The 15,591-nt window shown below is 37.9% G+C and overlaps 1 protein-coding gene across 4 annotated transcripts in view; it reads right to left on the bottom strand.

Annotated features, from left to right (window-relative positions):
- The window catches only part of PKP4 (plakophilin 4), a 234,035-nt gene that overhangs the window by 157,029 nt on the left and 61,415 nt on the right, over positions 1–15,591 (bottom strand). For all 4 annotated transcript variants that reach the window (XM_021703314.1, XM_044913652.1, XM_021703316.1 and 1 more), the window contains exon 2: positions 6,695–6,831. In XM_021703314.1, the coding sequence (XP_021558989.1) occupies positions 6,695–6,826 (132 nt within the window). In that variant the 5' untranslated portion in view covers positions 6,827–6,831. The remainder of the gene's footprint in view (positions 1–6,694; positions 6,832–15,591) is intronic.

Below are 15,591 nucleotides of genomic sequence, written 5' to 3'. Positions count from 1 at the left end.
TGTGCCTCTGCATTCTTCTGAGGGTGGAAACTATACATAAGAGATCACCTTTGTAGGCCTCCTTACCATTCCTCCCCTCCCTTTCCTGGATAGAGTGCTTTGTTCAAAGTAGGCTTTCAATCAGTATTTTTTATTTAGTTAAAAGCAAGCACTAAAGCTAAGTACAGCAGGATCGTAAGCATTTTTACATTCCCAGTTCATTAGCCCAATAAATATTTTTGGGCACCTACTATGTATTTCATATCTGCATATGTGATCTAGCTATGTGTGAAAAGCCAGATGGAGTCTGTTCAAATTCCTGGAATTGAAGAGCTCTTCAAAACAAAACAAAACACACCAAAACAAAACAAATAAACAAAACCTAGAATCTTAATAAACCTAAAAAGATGTCTCCAACTGAATCAAATAGAACAAATACGCAGCTATTTGGGATGTACTTCTGGGACCTGTACGACTGGGCAACTTTGCTAACAGGTCCAGCTGATCATTTATCAGGCTATCACAAAACATATATACTTGTTGCTAGCTAAGTTGGCAGTCTAATTTTTTATGTTGCGAGGACAATTTTTTTGCATACACTCACATACTGAATAAACCTGTTGGTCATACTCTGTTGTATTCCTTAACCACAGAGATACCTGAAATGGAGGATACCCTACACCATGAACACAGGGAACATTCTGAGCACAGCACACACAACTGAAAAGGACCGATCTGAGAACGAGTGGCAGGATTCAAAATTTTTGAATCCAGGCCAAATAGTGTCACAAGAGCTCTGCCACTTGACCTCATGTTGAACCACATTTCCATAATATTAAGGAGGTAAAGCTGTAAAATTTGATGATCCCACAGAAATCACTAAGAAAAGATCCAATCTTACCTCGTGTTTGATGATGCAGTTCAGGCATGGAAGACTTCATTATACATTACATGGTAATTACAATTGCCAGGATAATTCAGTTACCAGTAGGAAAAATGACTAAGTTACTAATAGGAAAAAGTCGAAGTTTTAGGCATTGTACTTATAGTGCTTTTAGCTAAGCACAAAACTATGCTTGTTTACGGTTGAAATAAAAATTCCGTCTTCTGCATGTGGTTGAGGTGTGTCAGAGAGAATGATTTCATTGTAAATAAACTTAGGGGCCAAATAAAAGGAAGCTGCAAAGGCAGGTGCACAACAGTTGAGTTGTTTCAGTTTCGGAGGAATAAAGTAAATAATTGCACTGGAATTTGTTCAGTTCTGGGCATTCTGCCATACAGGAAGGGTGTGTAATTACTGAAGCTAACATATCCATGCAAAAATGAAGTAATATCAATAGGGCACAGTTGGTTCCAAAGTTCCTTATTCTATCTTCAAAAATTAAGGATCTTTAATGACTCTCATTTCACTCTTTGATATTTAAGTTTCACTTAAGTTAATACGGCTACACTGAAGGTAGAATTGAAATTTTCACCGAAGTCAGAAAATACTATCTTAAGGCTTCTCTCTGAGAGCCTTACAAGTAAAGAACATTGCAATTTTCACTCATCAAAGATAACAAAAGAAGTATATACAGTACCTAATTTAGGACTTCACCAGAGTAAGAAAAGTATATGTAAAATGATTTGGTTTTACCAAATCTATCCTGCGCTTATGATTTCATGCTATCTGGATTGGCCTCAACCTTAAATGTGGTTTCCAAACTTCTTAAATCAGAAGCCAAAAATCAGAGTGCAGTTTGTGAGGGAACAGCAGAATGTAAGTTAAAGTGCCTGCGTATGGCCAAGTTCATATAGAGATTTCAACTATGCAAGCAATTTTATAACAGAAGATAAAAGAGTATAATAAATATTACATGTGATTCTACAAAACGCAAATCAACTTGCATCCTATATAGACCCATAAAATATGCTTGTTAACCCTATGATTGGCCATATATGGTCTTTTAAAGAATTTCTATAGTCCAGATCACATCCTATCAGTTATAAAAACTACACTATGGGGTGCCTGGGTGGCTCAGTCGTTGAGCGTCTGCCTTCTGCTTGGGTCGTGGTCCCGGGGTCCTGGGATCAAGTCCCGCATTGGGCTCCCTGCTCTGCGGGAGGCCTGCTTCTCCCTCTCCCGCTCCCCCTGCTTGTGTTCCCTCTCTTGCTGTCTCTCTCTCTCTGTCAAATAAAACTTTTAAAAAACCCCCAAAAAACTACACTATATTCTCCCAACTGATAGTAAGGGCCTACACATGGCCTTTGGCTGTTTCCTTTGTGCCTGTGAAGATAGCACACTGACACATCCAAGTTTCAGGGGGTGGCAGCAAAGCTCTGGATAAGGAGCCAGTGTCTTATCAAATTCCAATTCTTCTGCATCCAAATATTTACCAACCACTTCAAGGAGAAATCAATAATTTAAGCCTAAGGTTTTCACAAGAGGAGGCAAGGCCCTTTGAGGGTACCACATGTGGCCATATTTCTTTATCTTACAACATGTAAGATAATAAGTTAGGACCAGACCATTCTTAAATTTGCCAGATACTTGAAAACTATCAGGATACAAAAAAATTCTTTGTTTCCAATATCTGTATTCATCATGGACTCCTGGATCCTTATTAAGGAGTTGAGCTGAACAGTAAAACCTGTCCAATGCTGATCTTGATTACAGCCAACTGGTAGCTTCCATTTAACTGGCACTTCATGAAATTTTGGATTTGAGTTCAAGGATCACATTATTTTGTTCTTCCCATGGGATGATTTTTACTTCTCTTAAAGCATGATCCTTGAAGAGATTTCTTCAGGGGTTACCTCTATCACTTGGTATACATGATGCTGGTAGATATTCTGTGACATTTCCAAGATAAACCACATCCTCTTTTCCCTACATTTAATTTTCAGCTAAGCTGGACAGATGGGAAGTGAAATTCATAACACCTATGTCATTTTTTGACCACTAATAGGAAATAAAATTTTAGTTTGCTCCATGCAGAGGTCAGATTTAATTCCTACTTCAACATGGATACATTCAATTCAAACTGTCTTAAGGGTAAGAATATACCATTGAGTAGCTACATTTCTCAGTGCTGTCTGTGAGATTCTCTTGCTCAGTAATGCTCTATGAATGTGGCTACAGGTCCCATTATCTTCACAAAACAGTTAGTTGGTGACAAAGTAATCTGAGAGCCAGTATTATTCACCCACTCCCTTTCTGAGCAATCATTTATTGCAACTCTAATATCATTAAAGGCGCGGGCGGGGGGAGGGAGCCTGCAACATGTGTGTGAAACAATTATAAAACATGGCTCTGTTGTTAGGTAGCTGATTACATAATGCAAGGGAGCATACAGTAAGAGTTAAAGCAGTGGTATAAAGTGCTAAAGAGGAGGAGAGAGATCTGACTTCAGCTGGGGTACAAATGGCATCACAGAAGAGGCAGCACTTGAACAGAAGCAGCCTCCTTCTTTCTATCTGCCAAAGAGCAAGGACTTTTTCTATAACTACACAGGTATGCACCTAAACGACTGACATCAATGTAAAAGGTTATCACTTTACAAAAGGGAGAGAATATGAATCTCAACATTTTGTCAAGGAATAAAGAACAGCTTCTGCTTTGGGATCCTAGGGAAAGTGTGGCCCAGTAGAGGAAGATTTAATTGTGGTTTTGACACCCAAAATCCAATTTCAGATATTAATAGACCAATGCTTTGTTAACAAGACTGCTTTGGTTGCTTGCGATTTCCTTCTCTACTACTTACTGTGAATTGCCCAGGGGGAGTACATGTGAGGTATTTTAGTGGCTTGGATGTACTCAAGCCACTGGTACTCAAGAAGAACCCAGACTTCTCCTCTCAAAATTCAGGTGTGTGTTAAAAGATATTACTTTCCAATTTTTTAACCAAGTGCCTTGACATTATGTTTGAGTTGCACTAAATCAGCATGTTGGTAAAATTTATTTTTACATGCTCTATTTCTTATAATAAAATAAAAATAAAATAAAATAAAGCTGTTCTAATTTGTGAAACCAACATGGTGAAGTTTTGAAAGTTTAATGCCATGTAGAAGTAAAATACAGTCATAGCATAAACATAGCTCAATGTACACAAAGTTGTTTTATCTTCATATCACAATCCAAAGAAGGCTCAGTGAATCCCTATATATATACTTCAAAATAGAACCACCAGTTCCTCCTAAGAGGCGCCTTTTCTTCTTAGGTAGAAATGCTGATTAAAATAGTAATATTAGCCCTTACTACGAGGACTTAGTAAGTGCCAGACACCACTGTAAGCATTTTACAATGGTTAATTTAATGTCCTCAATAGCCATCACTGTCACCAATTTACAGAGGAGAAACTGAGACACAGAGAGGTTAAGAAATCTTCCTAAAATCACACAGAAAGTAGTGGGTGCAGGATAGGAACCCAGGCTATCTACTCAGTTGCACTGAAAGGGTCTCTTCCTTCTGTACCCAATGAAACATCCTTCCTGACACATGGCTGCCACCAAACAAGGTCTTTTCTTTGAGATCGGTGAAGCTCATGTTTTCACTCCATGGCTGTGAGCATTGCGTTGTAGTGAGATTAAAAAAAAAAAAAATTATACATCCCACCCAAGAATATTATTCTTTTGATATAATACATAATCAAGGACATTACCTATTCCATTTGGGCCTAACACAATTAAGAATGTCACATTCTGACTAGTTATTTTCAAATCAAATATATAAGATGAATAGTAACTAGCTTTTTAATTCCTAACTTTTCTGTGCTCTGTCTCATTGGGCAGATGATAGGAAGTGACATTTCAGGAAAGTCCTAAGAAGTTTCTACCCCATCTATAAAAAAAATTAAAGGATCGTGCCTGGAAGCTCGAGTTGGCTATTTAAAATCAGGTGAATATCTTGGAACAAGAGATGGATATGGTCTTGGGTTGAATGAAATGCCGAGTACTAAGCACTGATAAACAATTTTAAAAGAAATTAAGCATGAAAATTGCAAACATGTATCAGTGGATTCAAATTCTTAGAACAGGAATAGAAGAGTAGAGTATGGCCTCCCACTAACTAAATAATCTGGGAGATAAATGGTAATTCTTCTCATAAATAGCAAATACCCGTATTCTTTTGGCTATCTTCAGGAACAGGAACCCTTCATGCTATCTCCCACAAAATATTCATTCAGAACACTATTTATCAATAAAAGAATGTTGAAGTCATCTGAGGCTGTCAAGGAATTCCAGTGCCAAAATCATGACAGGTTTCCAATTTTCTTCAACATGTGAAGTATCATCTGGTCTCAAGGTACAAATGCAAAGTTCCTGTAGCTATGTTTTACTGAACACAGTTTCTAGCTTTAAGTCAGTTCTGGGCATTTTGATAAATTTACTGTCATGTTTCACCAAAATGCAGAATACACTAACAGCTCAAAATAAATCAGAGTCTTCTCATTTTACAGCTCCTCGGGTCAAATCTCGACAACTATGAAGTGCAGTAAGAAGAGTCCTTTTTTCCTCCCTAAAGGTGAGAGAAGCTTGGACAATCTATAGTTTAGTGGAAAATGAAAACAGTACTGACTACAATTTTTTTGTATCTTCTCAAATTCTTAGTTTGTGGAATGTTTTGAAAACTTCAAATTTCAGTGGGGGAATGGAAAATATTTTGAAATCTTGCTACTAGAATAAGCTATGAAATCATTTTTCTTGATAGCACAGCTCTAATGTCAAATATTCTGGGGTATTCTTTCACTCTACACAGCTAGCTCTAAGTTACAGCAAACAGTAAAATAATGAGGTATTAAATATTCCTTTACTCTGCCATCATTAGTCATCTGAACTGCTGATATTGATTTTTGAAAGAATATTCCAGCAAATATACATCTAAGTTTATAACTCTTGAGAAGAAAAGAATCAGTGGTTTAATCATAAGGCTTGAAAAAAATGTAATATTAAATTATTTCCAACAGAAAAACCCACACAGAAGGCATATACGTTTCTTTTGTTTTGGAGGGAGGGGGCAAAAAAAAAAAAAAAACCTATCCCTGGAGCTTTGAATTTACATTCACCTTATTAAGCTTTTAAATCTGAAGAAATTAAATTCAGGAATTCCAATTTCTCTAAGCACAACAGATAAGATCTAATTTAGAAGGCTACTTGTATGTGAAGAATAAATAGCATTAAGTACCTTAAAAAAAAAGTCAACATAAACATGACATTGAAGCAAACTGGCACAGTTTGACAAGTTTTAGAACACTAGCTCACAAAATGAATATACTTTGATTCAGACAAACACAACAAATATAGCCTCTATCCAAAAATCACAGAGACAACCCTATATAATACCTATATTAAATTGTTAAAATGTTCAACACATCTAAGGATATTACAGGCCTCAAGTTGCCAGAGTCCTGATAGAAAAGTCAGCAGTGTAAAATATGCTTCACAAGGCTTGGCGTGCATGCACACACTCTGCAATGTGGGGGAGACAGAGACACCAATCACCATCGATATTGTCCTTACTTGCAGACGCACAAGTATCCTGCATGTTCCGATTCTGACTGGCACCTGGAGCGGCTCTACGTGCCAGTCATCCCAATGTACTCAGGGATGTAAACACCTTATAATTAAAAAACGTGAAGGCATCAAGGACGTTAGACAAATTTAAAACACATCCAAAGATTAATTTTTAAAGGCATTGAAGAAATAATTGATTGCAAATTCCAGTAAGAGGATGTACCTGCTCCTTCACGGAAGCTAGAATAGTGGTGGCTGTGGTCTCGGGTTCCATGCCTGGGCCAGTGGAGGCAGCTTCCCAGCGGGTCTGTGGTTGCCCCTCCTCCACCAATGAGGCCTGCTCAGGAGCGGGCATTCCTCCTGCGAACAAGCAGGCAAAGAGTTAACACTTGTTCATGGGCTCCTATGCAGGAACAGGCAGGGACTGAGGATCTGCAGATGGTTCCCAGGAAATACTATAGACTTCAACACACAAAGATCACAACTCCTTATGGCTATTTGATTTTCAAAAGGCAACATCTAGGTCCAAAAGTACAGCTAGTATGACTAAATACTAAAATAATAACAACAGTAGCAGTAGCACTAATAATAATGCATACTAAGAAAATGTATAAACAACATCATAGTAAAAAAATGACATAAAAGTGTTGGGGAGGAGGGCTCTTAGTTAAAAATGTACTAAGGACAATAAAACTGTTAGAAGCTTGTTGAATTGCTGATTTTTCTAATCAGATAACCCATAAGTAAATATGACTATATCATGAAGCAAATAATAAATCTTCTAGACTGCTATAGGGGCCAGTTTGTAAAGTTCACATACAAGAAGACGTCTACAAATACGCAAATGCTTTACCAGTTACAGAAAAGGCTTATGCAATAGAAAAAAAAAAAAAAGGTTTAAAACTTGGGCCTAAAATAAACAAAAGTCTCCTGTATTTAAAAGAAATGGAAGGCATTAATAATTAGAACAAGGATATCTCTGGTGTAGTATTATAGCTAACATGGTTTCCTTAGAAGAATCTGATTACCAAAAATGACAAAGGCAATGGAGTTGGTGTTTAAAAAGAGGGTCTATTTCTCGGGTGCACAGCTTATGAAAGAATGAGTTCTAAAGCAAGAGACGGAGTGCCTCAACGCACCAAGAGGGATGTGTTTGCCAGACCACTGACCCGGCAGGGATTTTTCATAGATATGGAAGATTGGGAAAAGATTCCCACCTAAAATGTTGTAAATATTTTAGTAACTTGTTTAAACGGCAGTGTGTTTGCTTAAGAGCACAGTCTCTCGTACCATGAGATGAGTCCAGTGCTTGGTGTATGTAACAGGTATTCAATACATGTCTGCTGAATAAATGAGCATATAAATGAAGGACTGGCCATCTTTCCCATGTCTCTGGAAATCATCAGGCAAACCTCACCAAGGGCTATGATACACACGAGACCTTATTTGTTCAACATGTTACTCTGTAAGCTCATATATGGACATGTCAGACCATAAATACTGTTCTTGACAATCTTCATAGTTTTCTCCTAAGAATTACTCTATTGTTATATTTTGATTTTTTTTTTTATCAACTTCCACAATGTTCAATTCCATAGTATGATCTGGGGATTTTCCCATTCCCTCAAATTTCTGTATCAGCTTGCTTTTTCTAAAATCATCATCTGTAAGAGAAGGGAAGATATATGCATACCACCTGACCTCTCTTCATCTCTCATCCTCACTCTTTTGACTTTCACATTAGTGAAGGTGGGTTTGGGTTCCAGGCTTCTAACAGTAGTTGCTTTATTCTTGCCATATTAATAGGCAGAAATGGGCAGTGAATGTGATGAGTTAGTGCATTTTCCCTAATGCCAGCTTCATGAAGAGTCCGTATGCCTGCTCTAGCAGGTGAATTCTCTTTCATTTCTATGGTGCCCAAGTTTAGATGGAGCCTTACCTGCAAGGAGGAGGATCTCCTCGAGTATGAGTAGAGGAGGAACTTCATTTAGTCTTGGAGTAAGTGAATCTAGGATCAAAACCTAAGTGCCCTTGGACAAGTTACCATTGTTGAGCCCCACTTTCCTCCTTAAAAAGGGGCTTACTAATTCTTTCTACAGCATAATAAAAGGATTTTATGGGAATCTTTATTTTTTAGTATATGCAGGCTTGAGATATAAAATACACTTAAAATATCATCAACTGAATAAAATAGCTCATTTCTGTATTTACCAGCTACTCACCATAAACAAGATATGAAGTGTATGAAGAAAAAAATGCCACACATAAAGACCTTAGATTAACATTTAAGGCAAGTAAAGATATGAAAGTATTCTATGCCATTGAAAAACTACACACCTTAAAATAAGCAGATGGTTGCAAAGAACAAAAATGTTACTATGCAACAGTGGAACAAATAATGCCAAGAATCAGAAATTTTAAATGTCAAGAGTATAATATCATGAAATATCAATGTGTAAGGAAAAGAGAAATAAATTCAGTGCACAAAGAAAATCTGAGAAAGGGAGAAAATAGAAACATCACTGGGGAAGTAATTATTCTTTATATAAATAGGAAGAGCCTTACTGAAAGATGTAATTATATTATTGTAATTATATTACATCACTGTAAGTATACCACACTCATTTCATAATATTTACTTTGATAATTCTTACTGTCCAGGATCAATATCAGATGAGCATTTTCCGAATACCACTCTGCCCACATGTGTAGGGGGCTAGGGGGTTTGGGCATAAGGCAGGGTCACTGACCATTAGCGCCTCATCACCTAGCTGAGGCAGCAAAATATGAATCAGATCAAGGCCAAGTAGAGCAAGACGCAGCGATGGAATAACAATACCAAAGTTAATAGGTAGAGGCTGTGAAACACTTATGAATTTGTAAAAGAAACCAGTATCAGGCAGGAGAGATTTTCATAGGCAGGGATGATACTTTTTGTTCTCTGATTCCTCAAAGACTGAAAGGTATTGCAGGCAATAACTATCACTGCTGGGCTGAAGAATGACCACGGTGCCCCTGCATACCTGAGGGTGAGACACTTCACTGCCCCTCATTTCTGGAACAGTCCCCAAATAACATAACCTAACACTGGGCAGAGGAGGGATGCCACAGTACTGACAAGTTCTAAACCTAGTAAGGTCTTCTAACCACTTTCTTGTAGTTCTCATAACAATTTAAGGAATCATAGGAACCAAGGTACGACTAGAGCCACAGGATAAGATTATTACTTCTTCCCATTAGCAAAGGAAAAAAAAAAAGCCACCAAAAAATAATGAGTGCTTCTATAGCAAAGGGACCGTGAGAAATAAGGCTTCGTGCTTCCTTCAATGACCTCAACTTGCCTGATTTGGACAAGCACATTCTAGGGACCTGAGAATATCAAAGCATTTTGGGGACTCTGGAGAATCACAGGGAATGGTAGAGGTGCCAGAAAACTGGAAGCAGGAAAATGCCATTGCTGTTTTTGAAAAAAGAAAGTAGACTCTCTTCACATCATAAACTAGAGAGCTAGACATAGATCTTAGGTGAGATTCTTAAAAGGATTTTATCCAAGAGATGATCTGTGAGAACCAGAAAGGGGCACACCAAAGACAAGTCATGTTAAGCTGTTCTAATTTCTGTCTTTGGCAGCGTAACCATGGAAATGTAGTGTGTCTAAACTCCAGTGAGGCATGTATATTAGAAGTCCCCCACGATATTATAATCATCAGAGAACTGGGGCTGGCAGAGGGCAACTGCTGACTCTCACAGCCTGAAAATGTCTGAAGGAAACATATCCTCCTACAAAGGTTTCTAATGTAATGCCGGAGAACTTTGTTCTTGACCCAATCTTAACCAAAAAGTTTAGCTATAATGTAAATAATACACAGGCATGCTCAAATTCTTCAATGACTATGAATACTGAATTAATCCATATAGTAAAATTAAAATACAGAAAACATTGCTATACTGCAATAATGAGCTACCTCTATGAGATAAAAACAACGGGAATAAATGCGGGGTCTTATATTGAGGTTAGCTTAGCAGCACCCTGGGGAAAAGATCTAAGGACTTCAGGTCCAAGAGCAGAATGAGTGAACCATGCATGAGACAAAGCTGCTGCAAAGACAAGGTGATTTTATACTGTGTTGATATCAGTATTTAAGATGACAGGAAGAGGGGCACATGTTGGTGTACACCTCTCCTTCAGGCTCCTTGGGACATGTCCAGGTCCAGTTACAGACGGCACATTTGCAGAAAGAGACGCAAATGTATCCATTCAGGAGAGGATGAGTAGGATGGTAAAAGTATTCAGCCATTCTTACCAGGCACAGGAACAGGGACAAAATGAATGACAGCTCCTGCTCCGTAGGAGCTCAGACCTTAGTTGGGGGGGGAGGAGGGCAGGCGCGCGGGAAGGGCAGCTAATAGAACAAGAAGATTAAGTCCGATCTCAAGAAGAGAAGGACTATGCAGACAAGCAGACGTCTATAAACCTCTGAAGGACTGCTATTGACAAACAAGGTTAGACATTTTAGGTTATGATCCTAAGAGCTGGATCAAAAACTAATGGGTTTTGTGACAAACCTGTATTTGCCTTTATTATTACTGTCTTTACACTTTTAATCAAATCTGGCTAATGGTTATATTATTTTTAATCAAAATGAAAAGTTGAGCCACGAGAGGAAGCTCAGGACGGGCTTTCCTTTTGGAGCAAATATTCAAGTGTCTGAGGCAGACACTAAGATAAGACAACTTCTACACTCTGAATTGATGTGAGTGTTCCTCAGTTTTCGGAATGTTGTCTATCATTTCGCAGCTATCTGTTAAAAGGCACCTGCAGGGCAGGAAGCTGTGCTTTTCCTGAAGGCATGATGGACACTGGAAATATTAGTGCTGTTTCTCTGTCTGGCTGTACAAACCTGAGATGAGTTTGTGACCAACTCTTACAAGTGTCTTCTCATTTTATCCCAGGCTTTACTTACTAAATTTCCTCTTGCCTAGGTCTATTTTTAACATTCTGTTGAACTGTATTCTTTTGTGCCTTGTAAAAACACCTTTTGGAAGGCAGACTCTGTACTTTCACTATAAACTTTATTGAAGACAAAGAAGCTTTTATGTGCAACTATTAGTATTTGTGTATGTGTGTGTATCTCAATCTTATAGTGAACTATCATTGAGTAATGGGAAATTTTTCTTCCCAAGGTTGCAGGCTAGATACATTCAAGAGTGAGTATTGAGGGGCGCCTGGGTGGCTCAGTCGTTAAGCGTCTGCCTTCGGCTCAGGTCATGATCCCAGGGTCCTGGGATCGAGCCCCACATCGGGCTCCCTGCTCGGCGGGAAGCCTGCTTCTCCTTCTCCCACTCCCCCTCTGCTTGTGTTCCCTCTCTTGCTGTGTCTCTCTCTGTCAAATAAATAAATAAAATCTTAAAAAAAAAAAAAGAGTATTGAATCTTGAGAATGTAGATGTAATAAATGCAGGGTATGGATGTAACATACAGCTATGCATGTACTATATATGGGCAAAGCCTATGACTCAATATCTATAATCACTTTTACCACAGATACTAATCCACAAAATTGTCTCTGTGCTAAATCTTTCTGGGATAGATCAACTACATACTGTATTTTCCTCTATTTACTCATTTCTAATCTCCTTACTGACAATTTTTGGCCAAAGTATACTAAGTATACTTTGTTTCATCTTATCCAGTGATATAAACTGGAGTCAATATATTTTTCTCTCCTCTTTTGCATTAGTATTTTGGACTATAACGTATCTCATGACTTCATTTTTTTTTTTTTTTTAAGATTTTATTTATTTGACAGAGAGAGACACAGCGAGAAAGGGATCACAAGCAGTGGGGAGTGGGAGAGGGAGAAGCAGGCTCCTGGCTGAGCAGGAAGCCCGATGTGGGACTCAATCCCAGGACCCTGGGATAATGACCTGAGCTGAAGGCAGACACTTAATGACTGAGTCACCCAGGTGCCCCTCTCATGACCTCATTTTGAACGCTCAGAAAATGCTACAATGATTGATGACAACCATTTCAAAACTGATAGGACAAATAATGATCCCTAAGAACAAATTAAAAAAAATAATAAAGGACAGAAAATAAGCACGATTATTTAAATTTTATTCAAACCAAGGTATTAATAATACAGGATAATAAACATTTTGGAATAAGCATTAGATGAACAAAATACTGTAATAGTAAAAACAGAAAAAAAATCACTGAGTATCCTATGTAGTAAAGACAAGTTTCTTTGCTTTACTTATAATGAAACTGGAACTACAGAAGAACGAGGTACTGGGAAATCAGGAATATGCGTCAGAAGTTAAACACCTTCAGGACCATATGGAAGATCTATTCTAGAATTCTAAAAGGAGTACTAGATGAACTTTTCACAGTTAGAGTTTTAAAATATCCTAGAAGTAAGAACCATTTCTAAAATCTGCAACTCTTTAGGAAGCTTACAGATAGTTACATACTAAACTTCTAATCAGACAGTTCATCCAAAAAATTGAAACTTCTTGGCAAGAATTTGTTTAGAAGGGAGCTATATGCCAAACAGCACAGTAATTCTGGAGAATAAACTATATACAGCAGTTAAGTGTTTTGGCTTATGGATTTTACAATCAAAAGATCAGCGCAAGATAACCTGATATTTAAAAAAAGGCAAAAGGTGTAAACAGACCTTTCAGAGAAGAGGAAATCTAGGTGGCCAAAAATAAGGTGCTCAAACTCATTAGTAACTAGAAAAATACAAATTCATACTACAGTGAGAAATCAATAAACAACCCCTAGAATGACAAAACATTTATCAATACCAAATTCTGGTGAAGAGGTAGAACAATAGTAAATATCGCAGGCTGCTGATCAGTATATAAAGGAGCCATCACTTGGGAATACATTTTGGCACCTATCTACTCGAGCTGCTGATACATATATTCCTTGGCCCAGTAATTCCATTCCTGATTATACAGAGGTATTCTTGCACACAAACACTGTAGAGCCATGTAAGTCAGGTCATGGCAGCACTCTATGGAAGCTCTGAATTGTAAACAACCTGAATGACAATAGTGAAATGGGTAAAGACATTGTGGTATAGTCATGCACTGTGTTTCATCTATAACAACAAGTGAACAACAGCACTATACAACAAGAATGACTCTCACAAGTACACTGCTGAATAAAAGAAGTCACAAAAGAATACAAACAGTAGAATTCCATTTAGGTAAAGTTTAAAAAATAGGCAAGATAAAACTGTTTATTAAGGATGCATTTGTAGGAAATGACTATCAAAGTCAAAGGAGTGGTTACTTCTGCAAGGAAGATGCAGATTGTGATTTTAGAGGGGACATTAAGAACTTTTGGAGTGCTGGACTGGCATGGGCAATTATTAACGGACGTTTTAGCTTTTTAATGTTTTTTAGCTGTATATACATTTTATGAGCTTTTCTATAGTTTTTTTCATGAAAAAGGAAAAATACTAATATAGCAAAACAAACTTATATGATAAATTCTTATTAGATATGATCTGTAAATAGAAAAATTTAGAGTATTTATAAATAGAATGCAATAGTGGGTAACAGCTCAAATACTAAAGACTATCCATTTTTAAGAGAACTGATCTACTTCTGGTTATGAAACTACACTAAAAAAACGACACTAAATTTTATAACTCATAAATGTCTTGAAGGTACTTATTTCAATAAAAAAAGGGGCTTACACTACAAAATAAAATGTCTGCAACCCCATATACCATTCACTAATAATTTTTGAAAATAAAACACGTAGTTAATACATAACGTCAGGTTCAACACTGCTCACACCTCCAGGCAGCAGTTCACATTGTGTTCTATATGAATGACGCTCCCTGGAGTGTGCAGAGTGTGGACACGGTTCCTGTAACACAGATAAACATTGAAAAACTGTTAATAAAACCAAAAAGTATCTTATTTGTTATGGACAGCTAAGAAGGAAAAATGGAAATTTCTTTTTGGAAAATCCTACAGGTTCACCTTGTAGGATTTGGGATCTGTTACACAGATGAGGAAAAAGAAGAAGCCTGGAATGTTAAGTGCTGATAAAAAGGTTGATAAAAAGATGGGGGTAATCAAAAGGCTAAGAATGTAATTAAAGCTGAGGGGTGATGACTGGATCAAAAGGCATGATGAGCATACATTTCCACTCTTTTCCAACTCAAAACACCATGAAATGACAGAAAAGGCCTTTTTCTTTTTTAGAATAAGAAAATTAGTCTAGAAATTTTAAAAATGACACCAGTGTGCTAAAAAGTCAGAAAAATAATGACTATAAACCTATGGCAAAATACCAGAGGGAACCATAGCACCAAACAGAGGAGGGACTGCTTTGGAGCAGGTTGGGGTGGGGGTGGTGGGCAGGTTGTACACTCAGGCTACTCAGATACCAGATCCTAGGTTCTTAGGTCAGGGTCAAGATCAGATGATCAAGGGTAGAGCTAGTGCAGCAGGGTGGTCTGCCCTTGTCCTGGACATGCTCAAACAGTTGCCAAGGTCAAAGGAGGAGTTGATCCAGACAGAGCAGGGCCTCAGTCAGCTACTGATGCCCAGAAGGGACCAATTCCCTAAAGAGGAAAAGCAAAGTGAAGTATGTGGAAATAACATTTAATGAAGCTTTACTTACTTACTTACTTATTTATATAGGGGTGGGAGGCAGCAGAAGAGGGAGAGAGAAAGAATCTTAAGCAGGCTCCACACCCGGGCTTAATCTCACAATTCTGAGATCATGACCTGAGCTGAAATCAAGAGCGGGACGCTTACCTGAGCCACCCAGGCACGCCTGAATGAAGCTGTTTTTAAATTGAAAGCTGTGTACATGAAGGAGAAACAGCCAGAGACCTTGAAATAAAGTTATAGGATAAAAATAAAAATCTCAATCAATGGAATAAAGAGAACAATTTTTTTTTTTCAAAATTTAGGGGCGCATGGGTGGCTCAGTCAGTTAGGTGTGGGACTCTTGGTTTCAGCTCAGGTTGTGATCTCAGGGTCATGAGATCAAGCCGCGAGTGGAGTACGCTTGAGTTTCTCTCACCCTCTCCCCTCCTCCACCAAGCATGTGTAGGTGCGTGTGCACTCTCTCTCTCTAAAATAA

Source organism: Neomonachus schauinslandi, chromosome 3, assembly GCF_002201575.2.
Source record: "Neomonachus schauinslandi chromosome 3, ASM220157v2, whole genome shotgun sequence".
NCBI classification, from domain to species: domain Eukaryota; kingdom Metazoa; phylum Chordata; class Mammalia; order Carnivora; family Phocidae; genus Neomonachus; species Neomonachus schauinslandi.
Note: the sequence above shows the minus strand (reverse complement) of the source record. Positions and strands in the feature narration are given on the sequence as shown.